We start from the raw sequence: 15,757 nt of genomic DNA, 5'->3' as shown, positions 1-15,757 counted from the left end.
TATTTTTCAATCTGGATATGCTGCTGTTGGGCCTCGTGGGAGTTATTGTACAGTTGCCTGAAAGTCCCCTTTCTTCTGCATGGGGCAAGTATCCCAAGTGGACGCCTCCCCTAACGCAACACCGCCAGGGGTTTCCATGATGCGTTGCTTTCTCCTCACCATGGGAAATGTAGTCCAACCAGGCAGCATGGCCTGCCAAGGAGAATGGAGATAGGAAGCCTCTGAACTACAACTCCCATGAGGCACCATGGAACCAGACCCAAATCAAAATAGTTAGGTTTCCCACTGAACTTTTATTTTTTTGGTTTCAAATTTCTGCTGGACAAAAAACAAAAAACAATTTTCCCAGAGGGGGGACAAAAGAAAATTCAACCAGCTCTGCTAAAGACCAGGTCACGAGTTGTAAGACTGGGATCACAGAACACGCAAAAGAAATCCGTGACTCAGTGGCAGCTACTCAGAATGGCCTTGGCCATTGAGAATGGCTTTTATTGGCCAACTGGGTGTAAATGGATTGAACGTTCAATTGTTTCCTAACCAAAGAGAGCTTGGCCGGGTGGTCCCCGTGGCATGGCCTAGGTGCTCCATTCCATTACCAGCGTCCCAGCCTGAGCTAATTAAGATGGGTCAGGATTTTTGCCATAAAGAACTGAATCATAATCCAGTCTCCACAGAGCAGGGCACATGCAGGAGACGCATCCAGAAAGGTACCGTGGGTTACGAATCTGTGGCCTGCATGAGGCTGCAAAGCGGGATGAATGATCATCACAGTCACTTCCAAGCTTCATGTCCAGGAATCTAAAGTTTCGCTGCATTGCGCTGAAGCCGATCTGTAGCAAAGTCCTAACAATGCATAAAAGACGGGCTTGGTGAATGTGATTCATGAAAATATTAGGACAGCAAATGGTGCATCAATGCGCCTCCCCCCCCCCCCCCCCCACACACACACACACTCTCCCTCCCCTTCCCTCCCTCCAATTTGGCTGCAATCCACCACCAGTGGCAGAACCACTTGAATTGTGGACCTTCAGCTTATGTAGCAGATCTAATTTAGAGTGGAAGGGACTATTAGCTCCTCCTCTATCCACACCAGCCTGGTCTATGCTACATGGGAAGGTCGAAATAAGATGTGCAACTCCAGCTATGTAAATGACGTAGCTGGGGTCAACGTATCATAAATCACTGTCCACACAGCGGGAGGTCAACAGGAGCAAAAGCTCCTGTCGGCATCCCTTACTCCTCGCGAGGAGTCGGAGTGCCAGTGCCGACGGGGATGCCCTCTGAGTTCGATATTGGGGGGGCTATACTACACCCACTAAATCGAGCCCTGGAAGATTGACTGCAGCAGCGTCAATCTTACATGTAGTGTGGACGTGCCCACAGTGCCAAGAACACAGAGTGCAATCATCAAACCCAACAGAAATTGTATAGCCAGAAACAAGGCAGCTCAGTTACCAAAATGTAGGCAAGAGGCTTTTCTTGGGTCAAACTAAAGCATTTAATGCCATTACCCTCGGTTTTGGATCTTACCGCAGCAGCATTGCACGGTACTCTTCCACACAAGCTTAACTAGTCAAGGAGTTAAAATAGGAATCTTCCAACATGTACAATAACCAGATTCCACCTGGGTTCACACCATTCCAAATCAGACCAAGAGGGAGGTATCTACAGACTCATCCAACCTCATCTAGGGAGCAGTGAGGGCATGGCTAGCCTGTGGAACTCATTGCCCCATGATTTCAAAGCAGCCAAGAGTTTAGCAGAGTTCCAGAAAGGACCAAACATCTTTATGGAGAACAAGAGTAGCCACAGCAAAGATGTAAAAAGTAACCAAGAGTTTTGGAATGTTCCTATACTAGGGCAAATCCAATCTCTAACTGCCTGAGAGTAGGAAGAAATCCCTCCAATAGGCCGATCATTTCCTAATTGTCTCCTGCAAAAATGTTTGCACTTTCTGGCATGGCACTCAAGACACTGGGCTAGAGGGAGTTTTAAGATGTCTAACCATGTAAAAGAGCTTTGGTCTCTCTGCAGCTGATGGAGTGGGGCTTGGGTAGAATGAGCTGAAGGACTTGGGGATCTCAGATGGGAAGCCAAAGATGCCGAATGCTTGTGGCCCACATGTGAAAGCGAGCGGCAGGCAGAGGTGAAAGGGGAGGGTGGAAGCACAGGCTATGTTGGAGTTCTTACTCTGGCATTAACAGGACAGTCTCCCCGACACTGTAAGCAGCCAGCTTGAAAAGCCACTTGGACAACGCCTTGGGGAGACAGACCGGGCAGCGCGAGGAGGCTGATGGGAACGACACCTGGGGTTGCCCAAGGCCTAGGTCAGTTTAGGAGACAGACGGAACCTTTTGTCTTGCAGCGAATCACAACAGCCTCACCGCGAGAACTGGCTGTGGAAGACTCCCACGGCCCTTGCTCACATCAGCTGAAGGCCAGAGCAGAGACTTTTTTAAAGGGGAAGAACTGACAAAGACGATGACCATTGTTCATAGGAATCTGCTAATGGGATCCTTCAGGAAGGCAACCCAAAGCCCAGAAGATTTAACCAGCTTCCCCCTCCTTAAGCCCAGTCCAATTAATAAGTCGGAGACACTTTACTGCTTGGAGAACAGGATGAGAATAAATCAGACCCGGGCATTTACAGTGCAGCAGAAGGATTGCAGCTGGATCAGGCCTTAGGAAAATAAAGCAGAAAGAGTAGGAAAAAAAATTGGACTTAAGGGTTTTTTTTGGGGGGGGCTAATAAAATAAGTAGGACTCTAACAAGTGTGTCTGTAAGCTCTATGGGGCAAATAACGTCACTTGCTGTGTCTGTGCAGCACTGGGACCTCCAGGAGCTACCGTGATATCAATATGAGACGTTGTAGGCACCCAGAACAAGAATCCCTCCTTGACTACAAATCAGAGAGGCAATGGGATATTTAAAATAAGTCTTCAGTGATGGGCCTGGCATTTCAAGGGGGTCTGTTTCTTTTTGCTACAAAGGCCTGGGATTTTACCTTCTTACGCTCTTTTAGCACCCTCATGCCGAGTTTTGGCCCAGTAATTAATTCATCCCAGACACAAACTGCACAAGGAACTCCAGTAACAAACCCATACTCTCAAGATAAAGTCAGCCAAACCAGTCTGAATTATTTAAAAACAAACAAACCCAAACCCTACTGTTATTTGGAACTCTCCCCTTCCAAGATTCCTGTAACAGAGTTGAGAAAAATTGCCTTTAAGTTTCCAGTTTGGTTACTTTGCAATTTTGATGGTGTTTGGAATCTAGTCCGTTTCCCCAAGTTGCTTGCATGGGTTTCACAGAAGTGGTTTTAAAAAAGGGCCATTTAAACCTGCTTGGAAAATGTGGTTGTAAAGCCAGGGGAGACTTTACACAACTACAGCCCCTGCCACTTCCACCATCCCCTTCTAAACTGACTACCTTGCAAGTTAATTGCATCCCTTGAAGTCCTGGTGAGGCTTGTTTGAACGTAGGGTTATTTGACAAGGGCTCTCATCTCCCTGTTTCAGGCTGGGACCTATACTTTGGTTAGGCTAAGTGTTGAGGAAAGAGTCCGAATCCAGAGGGATGCGTGTGAATGAACAGAGTATTGTCCATGCTAGGGAGAGGGGAAAAATAAAAATAAAAATCGAGATTCCTGTTCTCTTTGGTGCAATCAACAGTGGGAAGAGTCAGCAAAGAGGGCAGTCGGGGGTTAGAAGGCCTAGACGAATGAGATGGCAGGAAATCCATCTGACTCCAGAAGTTCTGTCATTGCTATGTCCAGTGGAGAGTTACAGACCTGATTTTTCCCCAAACGAGACAACCCATGGGAAGTGGGACTGCTGTTGTGTAGGGGGAGGGGGCAGGGGGAGGGCAAGAGAGGCAATAACTAGATAAGCATTTCAAATGTGTTCCGTTAGGCCAGGCCTGGCAGAGACGGTCAGCACAGCGGGCTGATGCATGGCTTGTTAGCAGCTCACTTTTGGTGAACCCTGGCTTCGTTCAAACATGCGGGAGGAAGTCTCTTTGGCAAGGCCCCTCACCCCCGCCAGTCAGGGCTAAGACAACTCACACAACACGAGACATCCCCCAAAACCTCCAGCCAAAGGGACGACAAGAGGTGACAGACCTGAGGCAGTGGGTAAGGCACAAGGTTAGGACCAAGCGGATCTGGAGTCTATTTCATGAGCAATAGAAGTGCCAGGTCACAAGTTTACTTCTGACGGGGGTTAACGAGCCAACGCCTGCCGTCTTCCTCACGTCACAAAGCAGCACACAAGCACGCGCGCCCTTCGAAAACCAATCCCTCCCAAGTCACCTTTCAGGGTTCACATCTCCCGTGAGTTCTGAGGTGGGGCTGCCGGCTTGAGGTGAACACAGCTTACACCCACCGAGCGCGCTCTCCTGCGGTACTGAGAAAGCCTTCCCCTCCCCCCGAGTGCAGAACGGGCCCAGGTACACGAGGACGAAGTCCCAATTTGCTGCTGGTGATGGCACACCCCTGTGGAACGCTACCGTCTCGCCAGCTAGGCATTCACAGCCACGTCTGCCACAAACCAAGCACTTCCTGAGAAGGGGCCTTTCTAGCTCCAGCGAGCTCATGGTTTAAGGAAAGTCCGCACTCCTCAACCTGGAGAAACCAGCAGGTCTGGGGCTTTTTGTGAGCAAAGTAACCTAGGATTGAAGGAGCCCAGGGAACCACTCCCCAAACCTTAGAGTAGAGCCAGGACAGCTGCCTGCTCTGTGACCCAGGAGCTCTCTATCCAGCAGTTTACACCAGTACAACGCGCACAGTGAAGAAACCTCCTTTTGTTGGCAAATGCAACACACGGGACAGGGGGGAAAAGGGGAACAACTCCACAGGGCAAAGTAGCTCAATGCTTGAATTTCACCTATCTTAGAGCTGCCCTTTCGACGGAATAACCTCTCCCTTCCTAAATGCTCCACAGAAACGATGATCTCGCCCCTCCTGAGGGGAGCCATGATCATGGATACTCCACCATGCCCAACAGAGAAGGCTTCTCCATGAATTATCTGAAAGACCTAGACAAAAGCAAACTGCACAGAACTCTATGGCTAGAGGGGGCCTTCTTTGGATTGGACCCTGCAATATCAGGGCACTAACGGGCATTTCAAACCTTACAGTTCCCTACCCCGTTCCCCTAAGCTGCCTTCCTCTGTAGCGACAACCATCAGAGCCGCAAACCAATCTGGCACCGGGGGGGGGGGGGGGGGTCAAAAAAATCAGCCTCGGATTTCTCTACTTCGCCCCATCAGGGCCACCGCTTGGAACGATACAGAGAAGATGAACCTGCACATGGATGACACGCACATGAAGCCATGAAGAGCCCAATTCTCAGCCCTGGATCTTGCCGAATTTCCTCGCACAAGTTTCCTGCTGAAAAGCAGTGGGAATTCTGCATGACTAAGGAGTAAGTCCTGTGCAGGTCGTTGGACTCTTGCTGGGCAAGGCAGAATAGCATGTGGAGAGCTGGCCCACAGGTAGGATTAGAGTTTCAGTTCCCTACAAGAACCTTTACAACTCCCAACAGCAAAGGGATGAACCAAATAGGCCCAACAGCATCTTCCTGATCCCAACCTTTAAAACGGATCAAAACCCCATGAAGCTCTGAGTAGTTAGCCTCTCCCTGCAGGACTCATTCAGCAGGGACATAAATCAAGTCGGAAGCAGTCATATCAGGGGTGATGAATGGCCTTCCCAGGATGTCCCATGGCCAGGTAACAAGCTAAGTGAATGCCTGCTGCTGGGAATCCACCCAGGTTATCCAACAATAAGCAGCTTGCAGATAGAACTTCCCGCGCACAGGTGTATAATTCAGCCGGCTTTTACAGCTACCAAGAGTTTTGCCGGAACAGGGAAGCAAAGGGGCCCTCCATCAGGCAATGAGACACTCCAGTCTCGAAGGCTCTGGTGGGAAGACAGGCTAACCGATCTGCCGACTAACCATTACACCGCATCCCAGTAAGCTAAGGTTTTTAAGGCTCCCTGGTGGAAGCGCTCACGCCCTGATTTTCCCCACTTCCTGACTCCCTCCACTTCCATCTGTGCAGGGGGGGCCTGGGGAGTAGCTGGAGTTAACTCTTAGCCTGCTGCTTGCTGCACCCACACCGGCAAGGGCACCCAGCCAAAGATAACATGCCAGTTGCAAGAGGGTACTGGGCAAAACCATTCAAGGTGTTCCCATCCGCAGACGGCTGCTTCCATTGGAAGACAGAAAGGAGCTAACTCCAGTTTGGATCCAGTTCATCGCCTTTTCCCTTCCCCTGGGCCACTCCAGAGTCACGGCAGCTGCCGTCACAATGAGATTCACACCACCAGCATAGGGCTGGGAGCTAGCTTCACAATGGGCAGAGACCGACTGACAGCATCCTGCCTGACCCTCTGCCAAGGCAGGAGATGGGCCCACGGGAAGGGAGCCCGGGTAGCCTACAGGTATCCCAGCCAATAGACCAAGCAAGAGAGACTCCAAGCTAAGTTGGTCCTGATGTGCTTAGCTCACCCTGCTGGGCCGAGCTATTCGTGGTTCTCAAACGGGTGTACGGGTGACCCCCTACACATCGCACGCCTCTGGGCGTCTCTGCCCTTATACATTAACACCCCATTTGATATTTAACACCACTGGAAATGGAGGCAAAGCAGGGCTGGGGGTGGAGCCTGACAGTTCGCAACGCCCCCTGTAGTAACCTCGTAACCCCCTACGGTCCCAACCCTGTTTGAGAACTCCTGGCCTACAAACTTTCCAACAGCCTCGCTGGGAAACGCACCACGCCACGCTGAGATACCGAGGTGGCTCTGGGGGAGTTCAAGAAGATTCTTTGGTTTCTAACCCTCCCCCGTCAAATGTCTATATTTAATTGGCTTTCTGAGGACCTGCTCTGAAGCAGCAGACACTAAACTCAGGAGCTCAGGCGGAACTAACCCTTCCATTCCCTCTGCTCTGGTAGGGCTCGCGCTCACATCCAATGGCGCAGGTAAAACCCGAGGAACGGCTCTCCCCAGGGGCACAGCAGCAGAAGGCCAGCCCTCTTGGCGAGGTGGCCTGGCCTCATTGCACCCCCAAATCCTATGCTGTAAGGAGGAGCCCCCTGTCCATGATGGGCAAAGGGCCCCTTTTTATTTGTAAAGTCTCCCCACTGCCATGCTTTGCATGAGTCAACAGCCAGCATGCTTTGGCTCATTCTGGTATTGGGGGCAGGGCAAAAGCTGCCATGTGGAAAGGGCAAGTCCAGACAGAGGGGATGGATGGATAGCAGTAAGGATGCCTTGCCTGCCTGCCCTCCCTCCCACTAGCAAAATAATGGGGCAAGTCTCCCCATGAGGCAAGGGCCATGCTCACCCCGAAGAGCTTGGCACTGTGCTGCCCTTTTGCGAAAAGCAACCATTCAGGAAACGCTGAGATGGCTACTGAGATCTTTGGAAAACCCGACTCCAGGGTGCACTTTCAATGCAAAACGCACGTCCTGCCCTCCAGTTGCAACAGGGGAGGACCCAGCTCAGCTTGGCGTTCGGGTTAGTGCCTATCCAGCAGCTTCCCTGCCAACCCGTGAGAAGAGTTGCTATGCCCCCTCCTTGCTCTTTTAACCCAAGTTAGCCAACCGGAATTCAGAACACGTGCAGTGTAGACATACCCTGAGAGGCAGGCCCTCCCCCAGGCTGCTCAGGTCACCCCCACAAAGGGAAGGAACAGGAGCCAGGTTGCCTCCTGAGCATCAGAGCATCCTTTCCACATGCTCTCTCCTCTTGTTGGCATGAACTCCCATCCCCTTCGTGAGCTGCCGATTCTTTGCCAGGCTCTAGCTTCAGACCCCTGCATCTCCTTCCACTCTCTGCTCCCCGCTCTTCTACTCTCATCTCTATTGCCAGCCAGCTCCCCTTCCTCGCTCTCCCTTCCCAGGCCCTTACTAAACCTTCTTGCTGCTTTCTCAGCGGTCTCCAGACCACGGTCCCCACTCAGAAGTATCTGTTCTCCTGTTCTCCCTCCTGCTGGCTGAGGCCATCTCAATGGCTTAGCTCAGGGGTTCTCAAACTTGTGATACCATGACCCCCCCTCTAAGTTGCTCACGACCCCCTGGGGGGTCAGGACCCCCAGTTTGCGAAACTCTGGCTTAGCCAATGTCTCCCGACCTCCTCAGATACTGCGCTGGCTTCAGCTCCTCTTTATGTTCAAGTCACTCCACAGGCATCACCCGCCTAGTCCGACCCAGACTGGCATCTGGCTGCTCCCTGTGTTGGCACCTTCACTAGGGATTTTAAATATCGTTTCATTGAATAGTCGAGTAACCTCATGAGTTCTTATTGGTGAGGTGACTATTCTATAGTCCCTGGGGGCGGGGCCGGCAGCCAGTGCGCCTCATTCCCCTGGAGCCACCTGCCACTCCGTGCTGCTGCCGCCGCTGTATCAGAGGCAGCAGCGCGGGGTGCCAGGCAGGAGCTGGTCTGTGAGGGGAGCCAGTTTAAAAACCAGCCCCTCTCACAGACGGGTTGCCAGTCGCCCTGCGCTATTGTCTCTGGTAAAGAGGCAGCAGTGCGGGGTGGCAGCAGCCCTTGTCGGGGGAAGGGGGGAATGGGTCTGAGCTCCCAGACCTGGCACGAGTTGGAACGGAGCTGGGCTGTCTGCCTGCCCGGCTCCTAATACACTTGAAATGCAGAGCCGCAGCAGGAGCAGGTTCCGGACCCAGCATGAACCAGGACTAAGCTGGGCTGCTAAAAAATGTACTGGCAGAGGGGGGGAGAAATGTGTGTCATCTATAACATTAACCTATACGCTTTTGCTTATCAGTTAATTGACTCCACTATTACATCCCTAACCTTCACACCACGTTTTTACATTGGAAAAGATTTTTCCAATCAATGGGCAACAAATCCCCTCCCGGCTCAGATGCTTCTTCTGGAACACATGCCAGGAACAAAGACCTCACACTGATCTGCTCTCCTGCAGCTCTTTCAGAAGGGGCCGTCCTGTTTCTTCACAAGCCCCTTGGCCAGGAAATCTGCCCTGGTTTGGCATATTCGCTAGGTTGGGTGTGCGCCATACACCCCCAGTGCCATTATAACAATCTTCCTTCAACACGCCCAACAGCCTCTCTGACCCGGCTCAGTCCCTATTCTAGCATTGCTTCCCCTCCTTCTGTTCACATGGTCCTCCTGATTTGTACGGCCCTTATTTCCCACCCCCCATCTACATCAACGTAAGATGTAATTAAAGTGTTGCCCAAAGAAGCAAAAAGCCCCAGTGTCCAGGGCCTGCTCCCCCCCCCGCCCCACTGCCCTAATCAGAGCGAGCATTAGAAAAGCACAAGTAACAAACACTTCAAAGCCACAGTTCTGAGCAACAGACAAGAGTCAGGGAAGGACAGACTGACAGCCCCCTGGAGCTCTGGTCTCGTTTCTACTGTCTGGCACACTGGTATTAAACAGTGAATCTAAGAGGCCGGGACTACATGCTGGTGGATTATGGCAAATCCCATTCACCCACAGCGATCAGCATTAAGATTACACCCACTTACCGTTATCTCTGGCCATTCGGCATCAAGCTATACTTGGGAATGGGAGAAGTAGGAAAAAGAATCCTTTAAAAGCAAAAGTTACCAAACATACTTTGAAGACTACAAGGAGGAGCGTAATAACTCAAAGCAATGGAGCAAAAGATAATACGGTAACAGGAAATATTTAATCTTCCAATCTCCACTTTCCATTTTTATAAACTGAAAAGAAAAAAATTAATATATTACAAAATATCTGTACAGAGACAAAGGTACAACCAAAAGAAGGCGCGCTCAGTCTCAAACGAAACTCGGGAGAGGTACAATAGGGTGAGGGTGTCAGACACTTCTCCGCTGTGGAACGCAGTGGCTACAGCTTTAAGACATTGCTGTTAAACCCAAAGATGATCTAACATTAAGAAAAAAAAAATCATCTAAGAAGTTGCCTGTAACTTGTCCCATCAGCTTATGGTCACATACAATTTTTTTTCCTTTTTAAATCCTTTAGTCTTCTATGTACAGAGCCCCTCAGGATAAATTCAGCTATGGCTAATGAAAGGGAGAAAATAAACAGCTGTCACCAACCTTCCCCATGATTATAAACACAAAGGAGAGGCTTGTGCCTCTTCCACCTACATGCTCCCTTCATCAGAAACCCAGCTACTGTCTCTTCTGTTCCACACGTGCAATGAAATTAATGTCTTCATGGCGCAATTCAGTAAACATTTTGGATGGCGCTCAGTGACTTTGTCCCGCCGTCATTCTAATCATGGAGATTTAATTCTGTCCAACTTTGCTCGGCATGTTTAAAACGTAACAGATGAACAGCAAATACTAGAAGCCCTGGTATTCAAAGGCATGATCCAATAGTGACTGAAATAGATGGGTGCCGGATCAGGTCAAATATCAGGTGCACATGAGGGTGTGGGGAGGTTAAAATTAAAAACTAAAACCAAGACAAAACAGGTTTTTTTTTCAATTCAGAATTGAAAGGGGAACAAACATCCACTTTCACATTACCACTGCCTTTGGGACCCTCAGCATGTTTTTAGGGCATCCCATGTAGTTTTTTATTGACTGATGCAATCAAATCAACCATAATAGCATTTGATGGTTTATAACACAAATACATGTATAAAAACAGTGTGAATGGCTGTTCTCGTTATTCACGCTTATGGTGAAATTGGCAGGACAGGCTACCTATCAATTGGGGTTTAGAGCATTGAATCTTGGAGCCAAGTTTCACTACAAGAGCCAAGAGAGATTGGATCTTGAGAGCTGCTGCGCTCAGAACATGGAGCTCAGCTGGTCTGGTCACACGAAGCAGCTCCCAAGACGGAGGCTCTGGACTAGAACTCCTGGAATTCAGTTCTGCTGGACAGTGAATCACACAGGTCAGAGGAATTCAAGTATATTTCCCCCTTTAGTTTCTGGAGAAACTCCAGGGGTAAGTGAAAGTTCCAGGGATAAAAACTGGAAACAAAAGAGGAAAGGAAATCCAATCTAAAAGGATGCATCTGCTTCATGCACAGACTCAGGCCTGTACCAATTCTTCCAAATTCAACAGACTTGGGAGGAAGAGTCAGGATATCTAAAAAATGTGCCAAGATGTCTGGCAGCTACATGTTGAAAATAAAAATATAGGCAGAGCTAAATAACTGTCTGGAGAGGTTACTGTTTCATTTAGGGCACACTGCATTTTTACAAGACTATTTTTGCACATTAGGCATGAACTGGCAATTGAAAAAAATCCACAAATTTACACTTGGAATTTTGGCAAATTGTGTTACTAGTTTTTGCTGAATCAACAATATAAAAATGTGTTCATACAAATGGACTTGGATACGTTACAGAATAATATATATTTTCTCTCCTTCTACCAGCCTCTTGAAAGCTCTCTCCTACCGTCACTTGTCTGTGTTTATAGGCAGATTTTCTCCCTGTAGGTAGTGATGGTGTGGTTTTAATTTTGAAAAAAAAAAACAAGAAATCCTATCAAATTCCTTTCACAATGATCAGAAGCTCTCACGGCCATACAGATTCTGATCCATTTCACACGTCAACACTGTTATTTGAAAAACTGAAAGAATAGTTGTATGCTTTCCTTCGGAAAAACCCACTTGGAAGAAAAAAACCCCAAATGTGTATTCTTGTTTTATTCATGTTTGTTTAGAAGTCTTACTGAAATGGACAACATTGCAATGTTCTGCAGGAGAAGAAAATCCATTGTAAATACTTTCTTGACCACACCAAAAATATATATATGTATATAGAAATGATACATTAACACCTGTTAACCCTCGAAGTATTCCACTGCTGCCAGCCTGGTTTGAAACAGCAGACACACACCACCAGCCCTGAGCGCATGATCGACATTTACAAAAGACACTCCCAGCTGGCAAAGTTTCCCCCAGAGAAAATTTCTGCTTTAAATCTTAAAATGTTTTAGAATTTAAGAATTACAAAGGTTTTTTTTTTTTTTCTTGCTGCTCTTTTAAAGTTAGGAGTTCTCTTAGGCTCTTGAGCATCTAAAAAGACCATTCCCACTGCAAATGTATGGAGGAAGAATAAAAATGAAATTTAAAAAACAAACAAAAAAAAACAAAGAGCCCTTTCGAAAGCCAATGCACTAAGGCTACCATCAAAACAAACAATGTAGGATTTGGGGAGGAAGAGAGACACACGGACCTCTTAATCTCCCAAGTGTAAAACTCTGCAAGAAGATCTGACCTGAAAAGGTGGGGGAGGGGGTGTCCAGCAGCTTAGTGGAAAGAAGGGATGCTAAATAAAAATTTGTAATACCAACCAGTGCCATCTCCTGGTTCTCCAAATCCAGTATAGGTCATATAGGCACCATTCCATGAATAATTAAAAAAAAAAAAAACCCTGAAAAACAAATTGTTTTGGGAAACTGACCCTCTCTGAGCCCTACCTGAACACCAAGGTGGTTCTCTTTCTGAGAAGCCCTAGGGCCAGGCTAGTAAAACGTTTATTTCCTAGTTTTAAATGATCCCCACCATCTGCAGCCTAAAGCTGAAAACTCACTGTTTCTGTCACTAACCAAGTGAGAAGTTTGGCTAGCACAATGCCCAGCCAGGACTCTTACAGTATTTTAGAGGGCACCAGCTAGCGAGCAAGGAATACAACATAGAGCTTTGCAGTAGCCGAAACGCAGACAATACCTTGCTCTGGCAAAAAACAAACAAACAAACAAAAAAAAATTCACTAAAGGTTGAGAGGCAAGGGGGAGGGGCGGAGGAGATCATCACAAAACTCAAGTCTCTTAATAAGGAACCCCTCTCCCCCTTCCCCCTCTTGGAGGCACTCTACTAGGCCCACGATAGGCCTTCCCATAAACACCCCAGTTGTGACCCGTTCCTGTCCCACTGGAGCCAGCAGTCCCTGACCCCAGCTCGTTGTAGTTTTGAATTTTGGCCTCTGGATGTACCAGTGTGTTGTTGCTCCCCTCAGCTTTTACAAAGGGTTGCCCAATAACTGAATGTAACACTAAAGGGACTCTGGTGAAACGGAGGTCCTGGTCCCCTGGAAACTGGACAGATCCTGTGCCCTGGTAATTGCTTGCCTCCCCATGGTGGCTCACAGAGCCCAAAAAAGTCCTGCTTTTCCCCAGAGTCTGGGCTGAGGGTTCTGTTAAAGTCTGGCCAGCGTTCGGCTCGTCAGCACCGAATCCCCCCTCCGAACCCTCAGTGTCGTAAGTCCTGGACGACTGCGATCTGACGTCGTCCGCAGATCTCAAGGCTTGGTGATCGTGCGTCGAGTGGCTTAGTGGCTCCGCCTCTTGCTGAGAAAAAAGCTGCAGCAGAGCAGCCGTCACGGCTGGGTTCAACTCCTGTGCTGCACTGGAGAGATCTCCTTCAGACAGAGGAGGTGGTGGTGGTGGTGGTCCAGGGGGCTCGGGGGGTCTCTTCTCTGGTGGGAGAATGCGAGGAGGACATGCTGTGGAAGGGTTACTTCTTTTAAACATCTCAAATCACATGTTAACATATCAACACATTCACAGAAAACAGCCCACCACTGGAGACAGCCTGCTCTCAGGGATGGACTGAGAAAGAGGCGGAGTTTTTAAAAGCTGGCAATCCTTGAAAGGTAAGTGTACATGTTTATTATCATTTTTTATTACTACCCCCGCCCCACGTTATTGGCTCATCAAGAACAGCTTTCCTAACACATGGCTACCCATGGACACAATTCCTATTTTTAGATCAAAGGCTAACCCAGAAAGGGTGAGAAAGACAGCTATGAAGCCACATGACAAGAGTGTGCATCGTGAAAGCAGTACCTCCTGCTGCTGCAAAAGGGCCTCAGTGCTCTATTAATACACGTACTAGAAGCTGTATCCTGGGGCTAACTGTATGCAATGTTACTGATGATGCAAGGACCCACTGTGTAAAAATCAAGAACAAAGTTTTGACCGAGATCCGAGCCCCAGAGTAAACCATAATTTCCCTTCACCACCATATTAGGAAACTTGTGCCAAGAACTGTATTCTTTACTTGGCTTGTTTTCTAGCAGCTTAAGAAATAAATGTGCACAAGGACAGTCTAAGTTTATGTATGTATTTTAAAAATATAAAAGTGGTTTCACATGAGTTACAGATTGCCAGTTACAAAAAGGACAATCAGTTTCTGCTGTGATGTTTTGCCCACATTTGAACTATTAGAATGTTCGCTTCAAAATTCTCTCTCCTTGTGAGAACAAATTACCATTTTTTGCACGTTGGTGGGGTCACAACTGTCACTGGTGCCTACTTACTGCTGCTACTGAGCCAGTGGTAAGAACAAAGCAGTCTGCTTTCGTACATTGCAACAGTGAAGGATTCCATCCTATTCCCAGTTAAAGTGCAGCCAAGTCAGACAAGTGACTATGCATTTAAAAAATGAGAGAGAGAATGCAATTTCCTGTTGGACCTATCTGCTTTCCTGGATGTCCCTGCGTTGATGTGCTGGCTTTACTCACAAAACCTGTTTTGGCTGTTGGGCCAACCGTGTCATTCAACATGAGCTCATTGTCAACAACACAATCAGTTGAATGGTGATTCTTGTTACAGGTGATGCCAAGATAGGCAGCAATAATATCACTTGAGAGTCAGAGCCCAGGTGGGGCTTCCAACAAAGGTCATTATGAAAACCATCTTTTGACTTAAAGCCGATCAGATTTGGTCAGAACATTAAGCACATGCTTCCCTGTCGTATTTTTTAAAAAGTTTATTTTTCTGACTATTAACTGCACTTTAAAACTAGGTTGTGTTAGAATCCAGAGGACAAGACAGACTCTTTTGGACCAGTTCCTAATTTTCAAACAGTTAATAATAATACAAGCTGTTGCACTGCACTTGAACCAGTTCTACCGTAACCTAATTATGTTTCTTTACTGGGGCAAAAGTATGATCATGACCAAATGCTGATGGATGCGTGCATTTGGAAGGAGCGATTTCTATTACCAAAAAACAGTATCTTCTGCTGTACTACAGAGAGGAGCTGTGAATAAGGCTGAAAGAGGCTCTCAGGAGAAATAAATTGTAATTCATATGCAGCAGGAGCTTTTATAGTCTGCTGCTCCTATCATCCTGTGATGCTATGTTGGCAATAATGGAAAATATGGATGCACATTTAAACTCACCTCTGGAAAGGAAATCCAAGATTCTACTGACCCAAGCCAGATCTTTTATAAAAAAAACGCTCATTTATCCTCTTAGGAACGGCCACTCAGCTCAATTTTGGTTGAGTGTGTTGAATTTTAGGACTCATGAGAGAGGCCATTAGAATGGTCTAAAACCAGGTGCAGTGAAGCCAGGTGTGCAAGTTTTTTTCCTTTCAGAACTGCTGCTGCATTCCCTGTCGGTCCCATTCCCAACACCCCCTCCCCCTCCGACTTTTCTATACACATTTCTGCATGCGTGAGGAAGACACTAAGAGGAAATAGTCGCTGTGCAGCTCTGATGTCCCATGCAAAACCTGCCTGCATGTGTGTAAATGCAACATGAGTTTATTAGCATAGTACCACTGGCCAATGTTAATCAGTCCCTAGGCATCATATCACACCAAGAAAGAACTTGTCAGGTTTGTCTTTTACAAGAGGAATCGTTTCAAACTTTACTGTCCATTCACCGCACTGGAAAGGATTTTTAAGTGCTCTGGAGAAATGAGGTAGGCGGACAGATTTCTGAAATCTCTGTGGACTACTCAGCTACTCAGGAAGGTTTAACCATGTGCCCTAGCTGCTCAAGCCTATTTAAGTGGT

At 47.8% G+C, this 15,757-nt stretch overlaps 1 protein-coding gene across 3 annotated transcripts in view; it reads right to left on the bottom strand.

The window, feature by feature from the left end:
- CDK12 (cyclin dependent kinase 12) overlaps positions 1 to 15,757 on the bottom strand; it is an 83,663-nt gene that overhangs the window by 35,065 nt on the left and 32,841 nt on the right. The window contains exon 14 of one of the 3 annotated variants that reach the window (XM_006126219.5): positions 9,666 to 13,426. The exons of 1 other annotated variant lie outside the window; for it this stretch is intronic. In XM_006126219.5, coding sequence (XP_006126281.3) covers positions 12,780 to 13,426 — 647 coding nt within the window. In that variant the 3' untranslated portion in view covers positions 9,666 to 12,779. Of the gene's footprint in view, positions 1 to 9,665; positions 13,454 to 15,757 lie in introns of those variants that run through there. One more of the 3 variants, XM_006126218.5, reaches the window with a different exon arrangement.

The sequence above is a fragment of the Pelodiscus sinensis genome, chromosome 29 (genome assembly GCF_052426305.1).
Source record: "Pelodiscus sinensis isolate ZL-2025 chromosome 29, ASM5242630v1, whole genome shotgun sequence".
Classification (NCBI taxonomy): domain Eukaryota; kingdom Metazoa; phylum Chordata; order Testudines; family Trionychidae; genus Pelodiscus; species Pelodiscus sinensis.
Note: the sequence above shows the minus strand (reverse complement) of the source record. Positions and strands in the feature narration are given on the sequence as shown.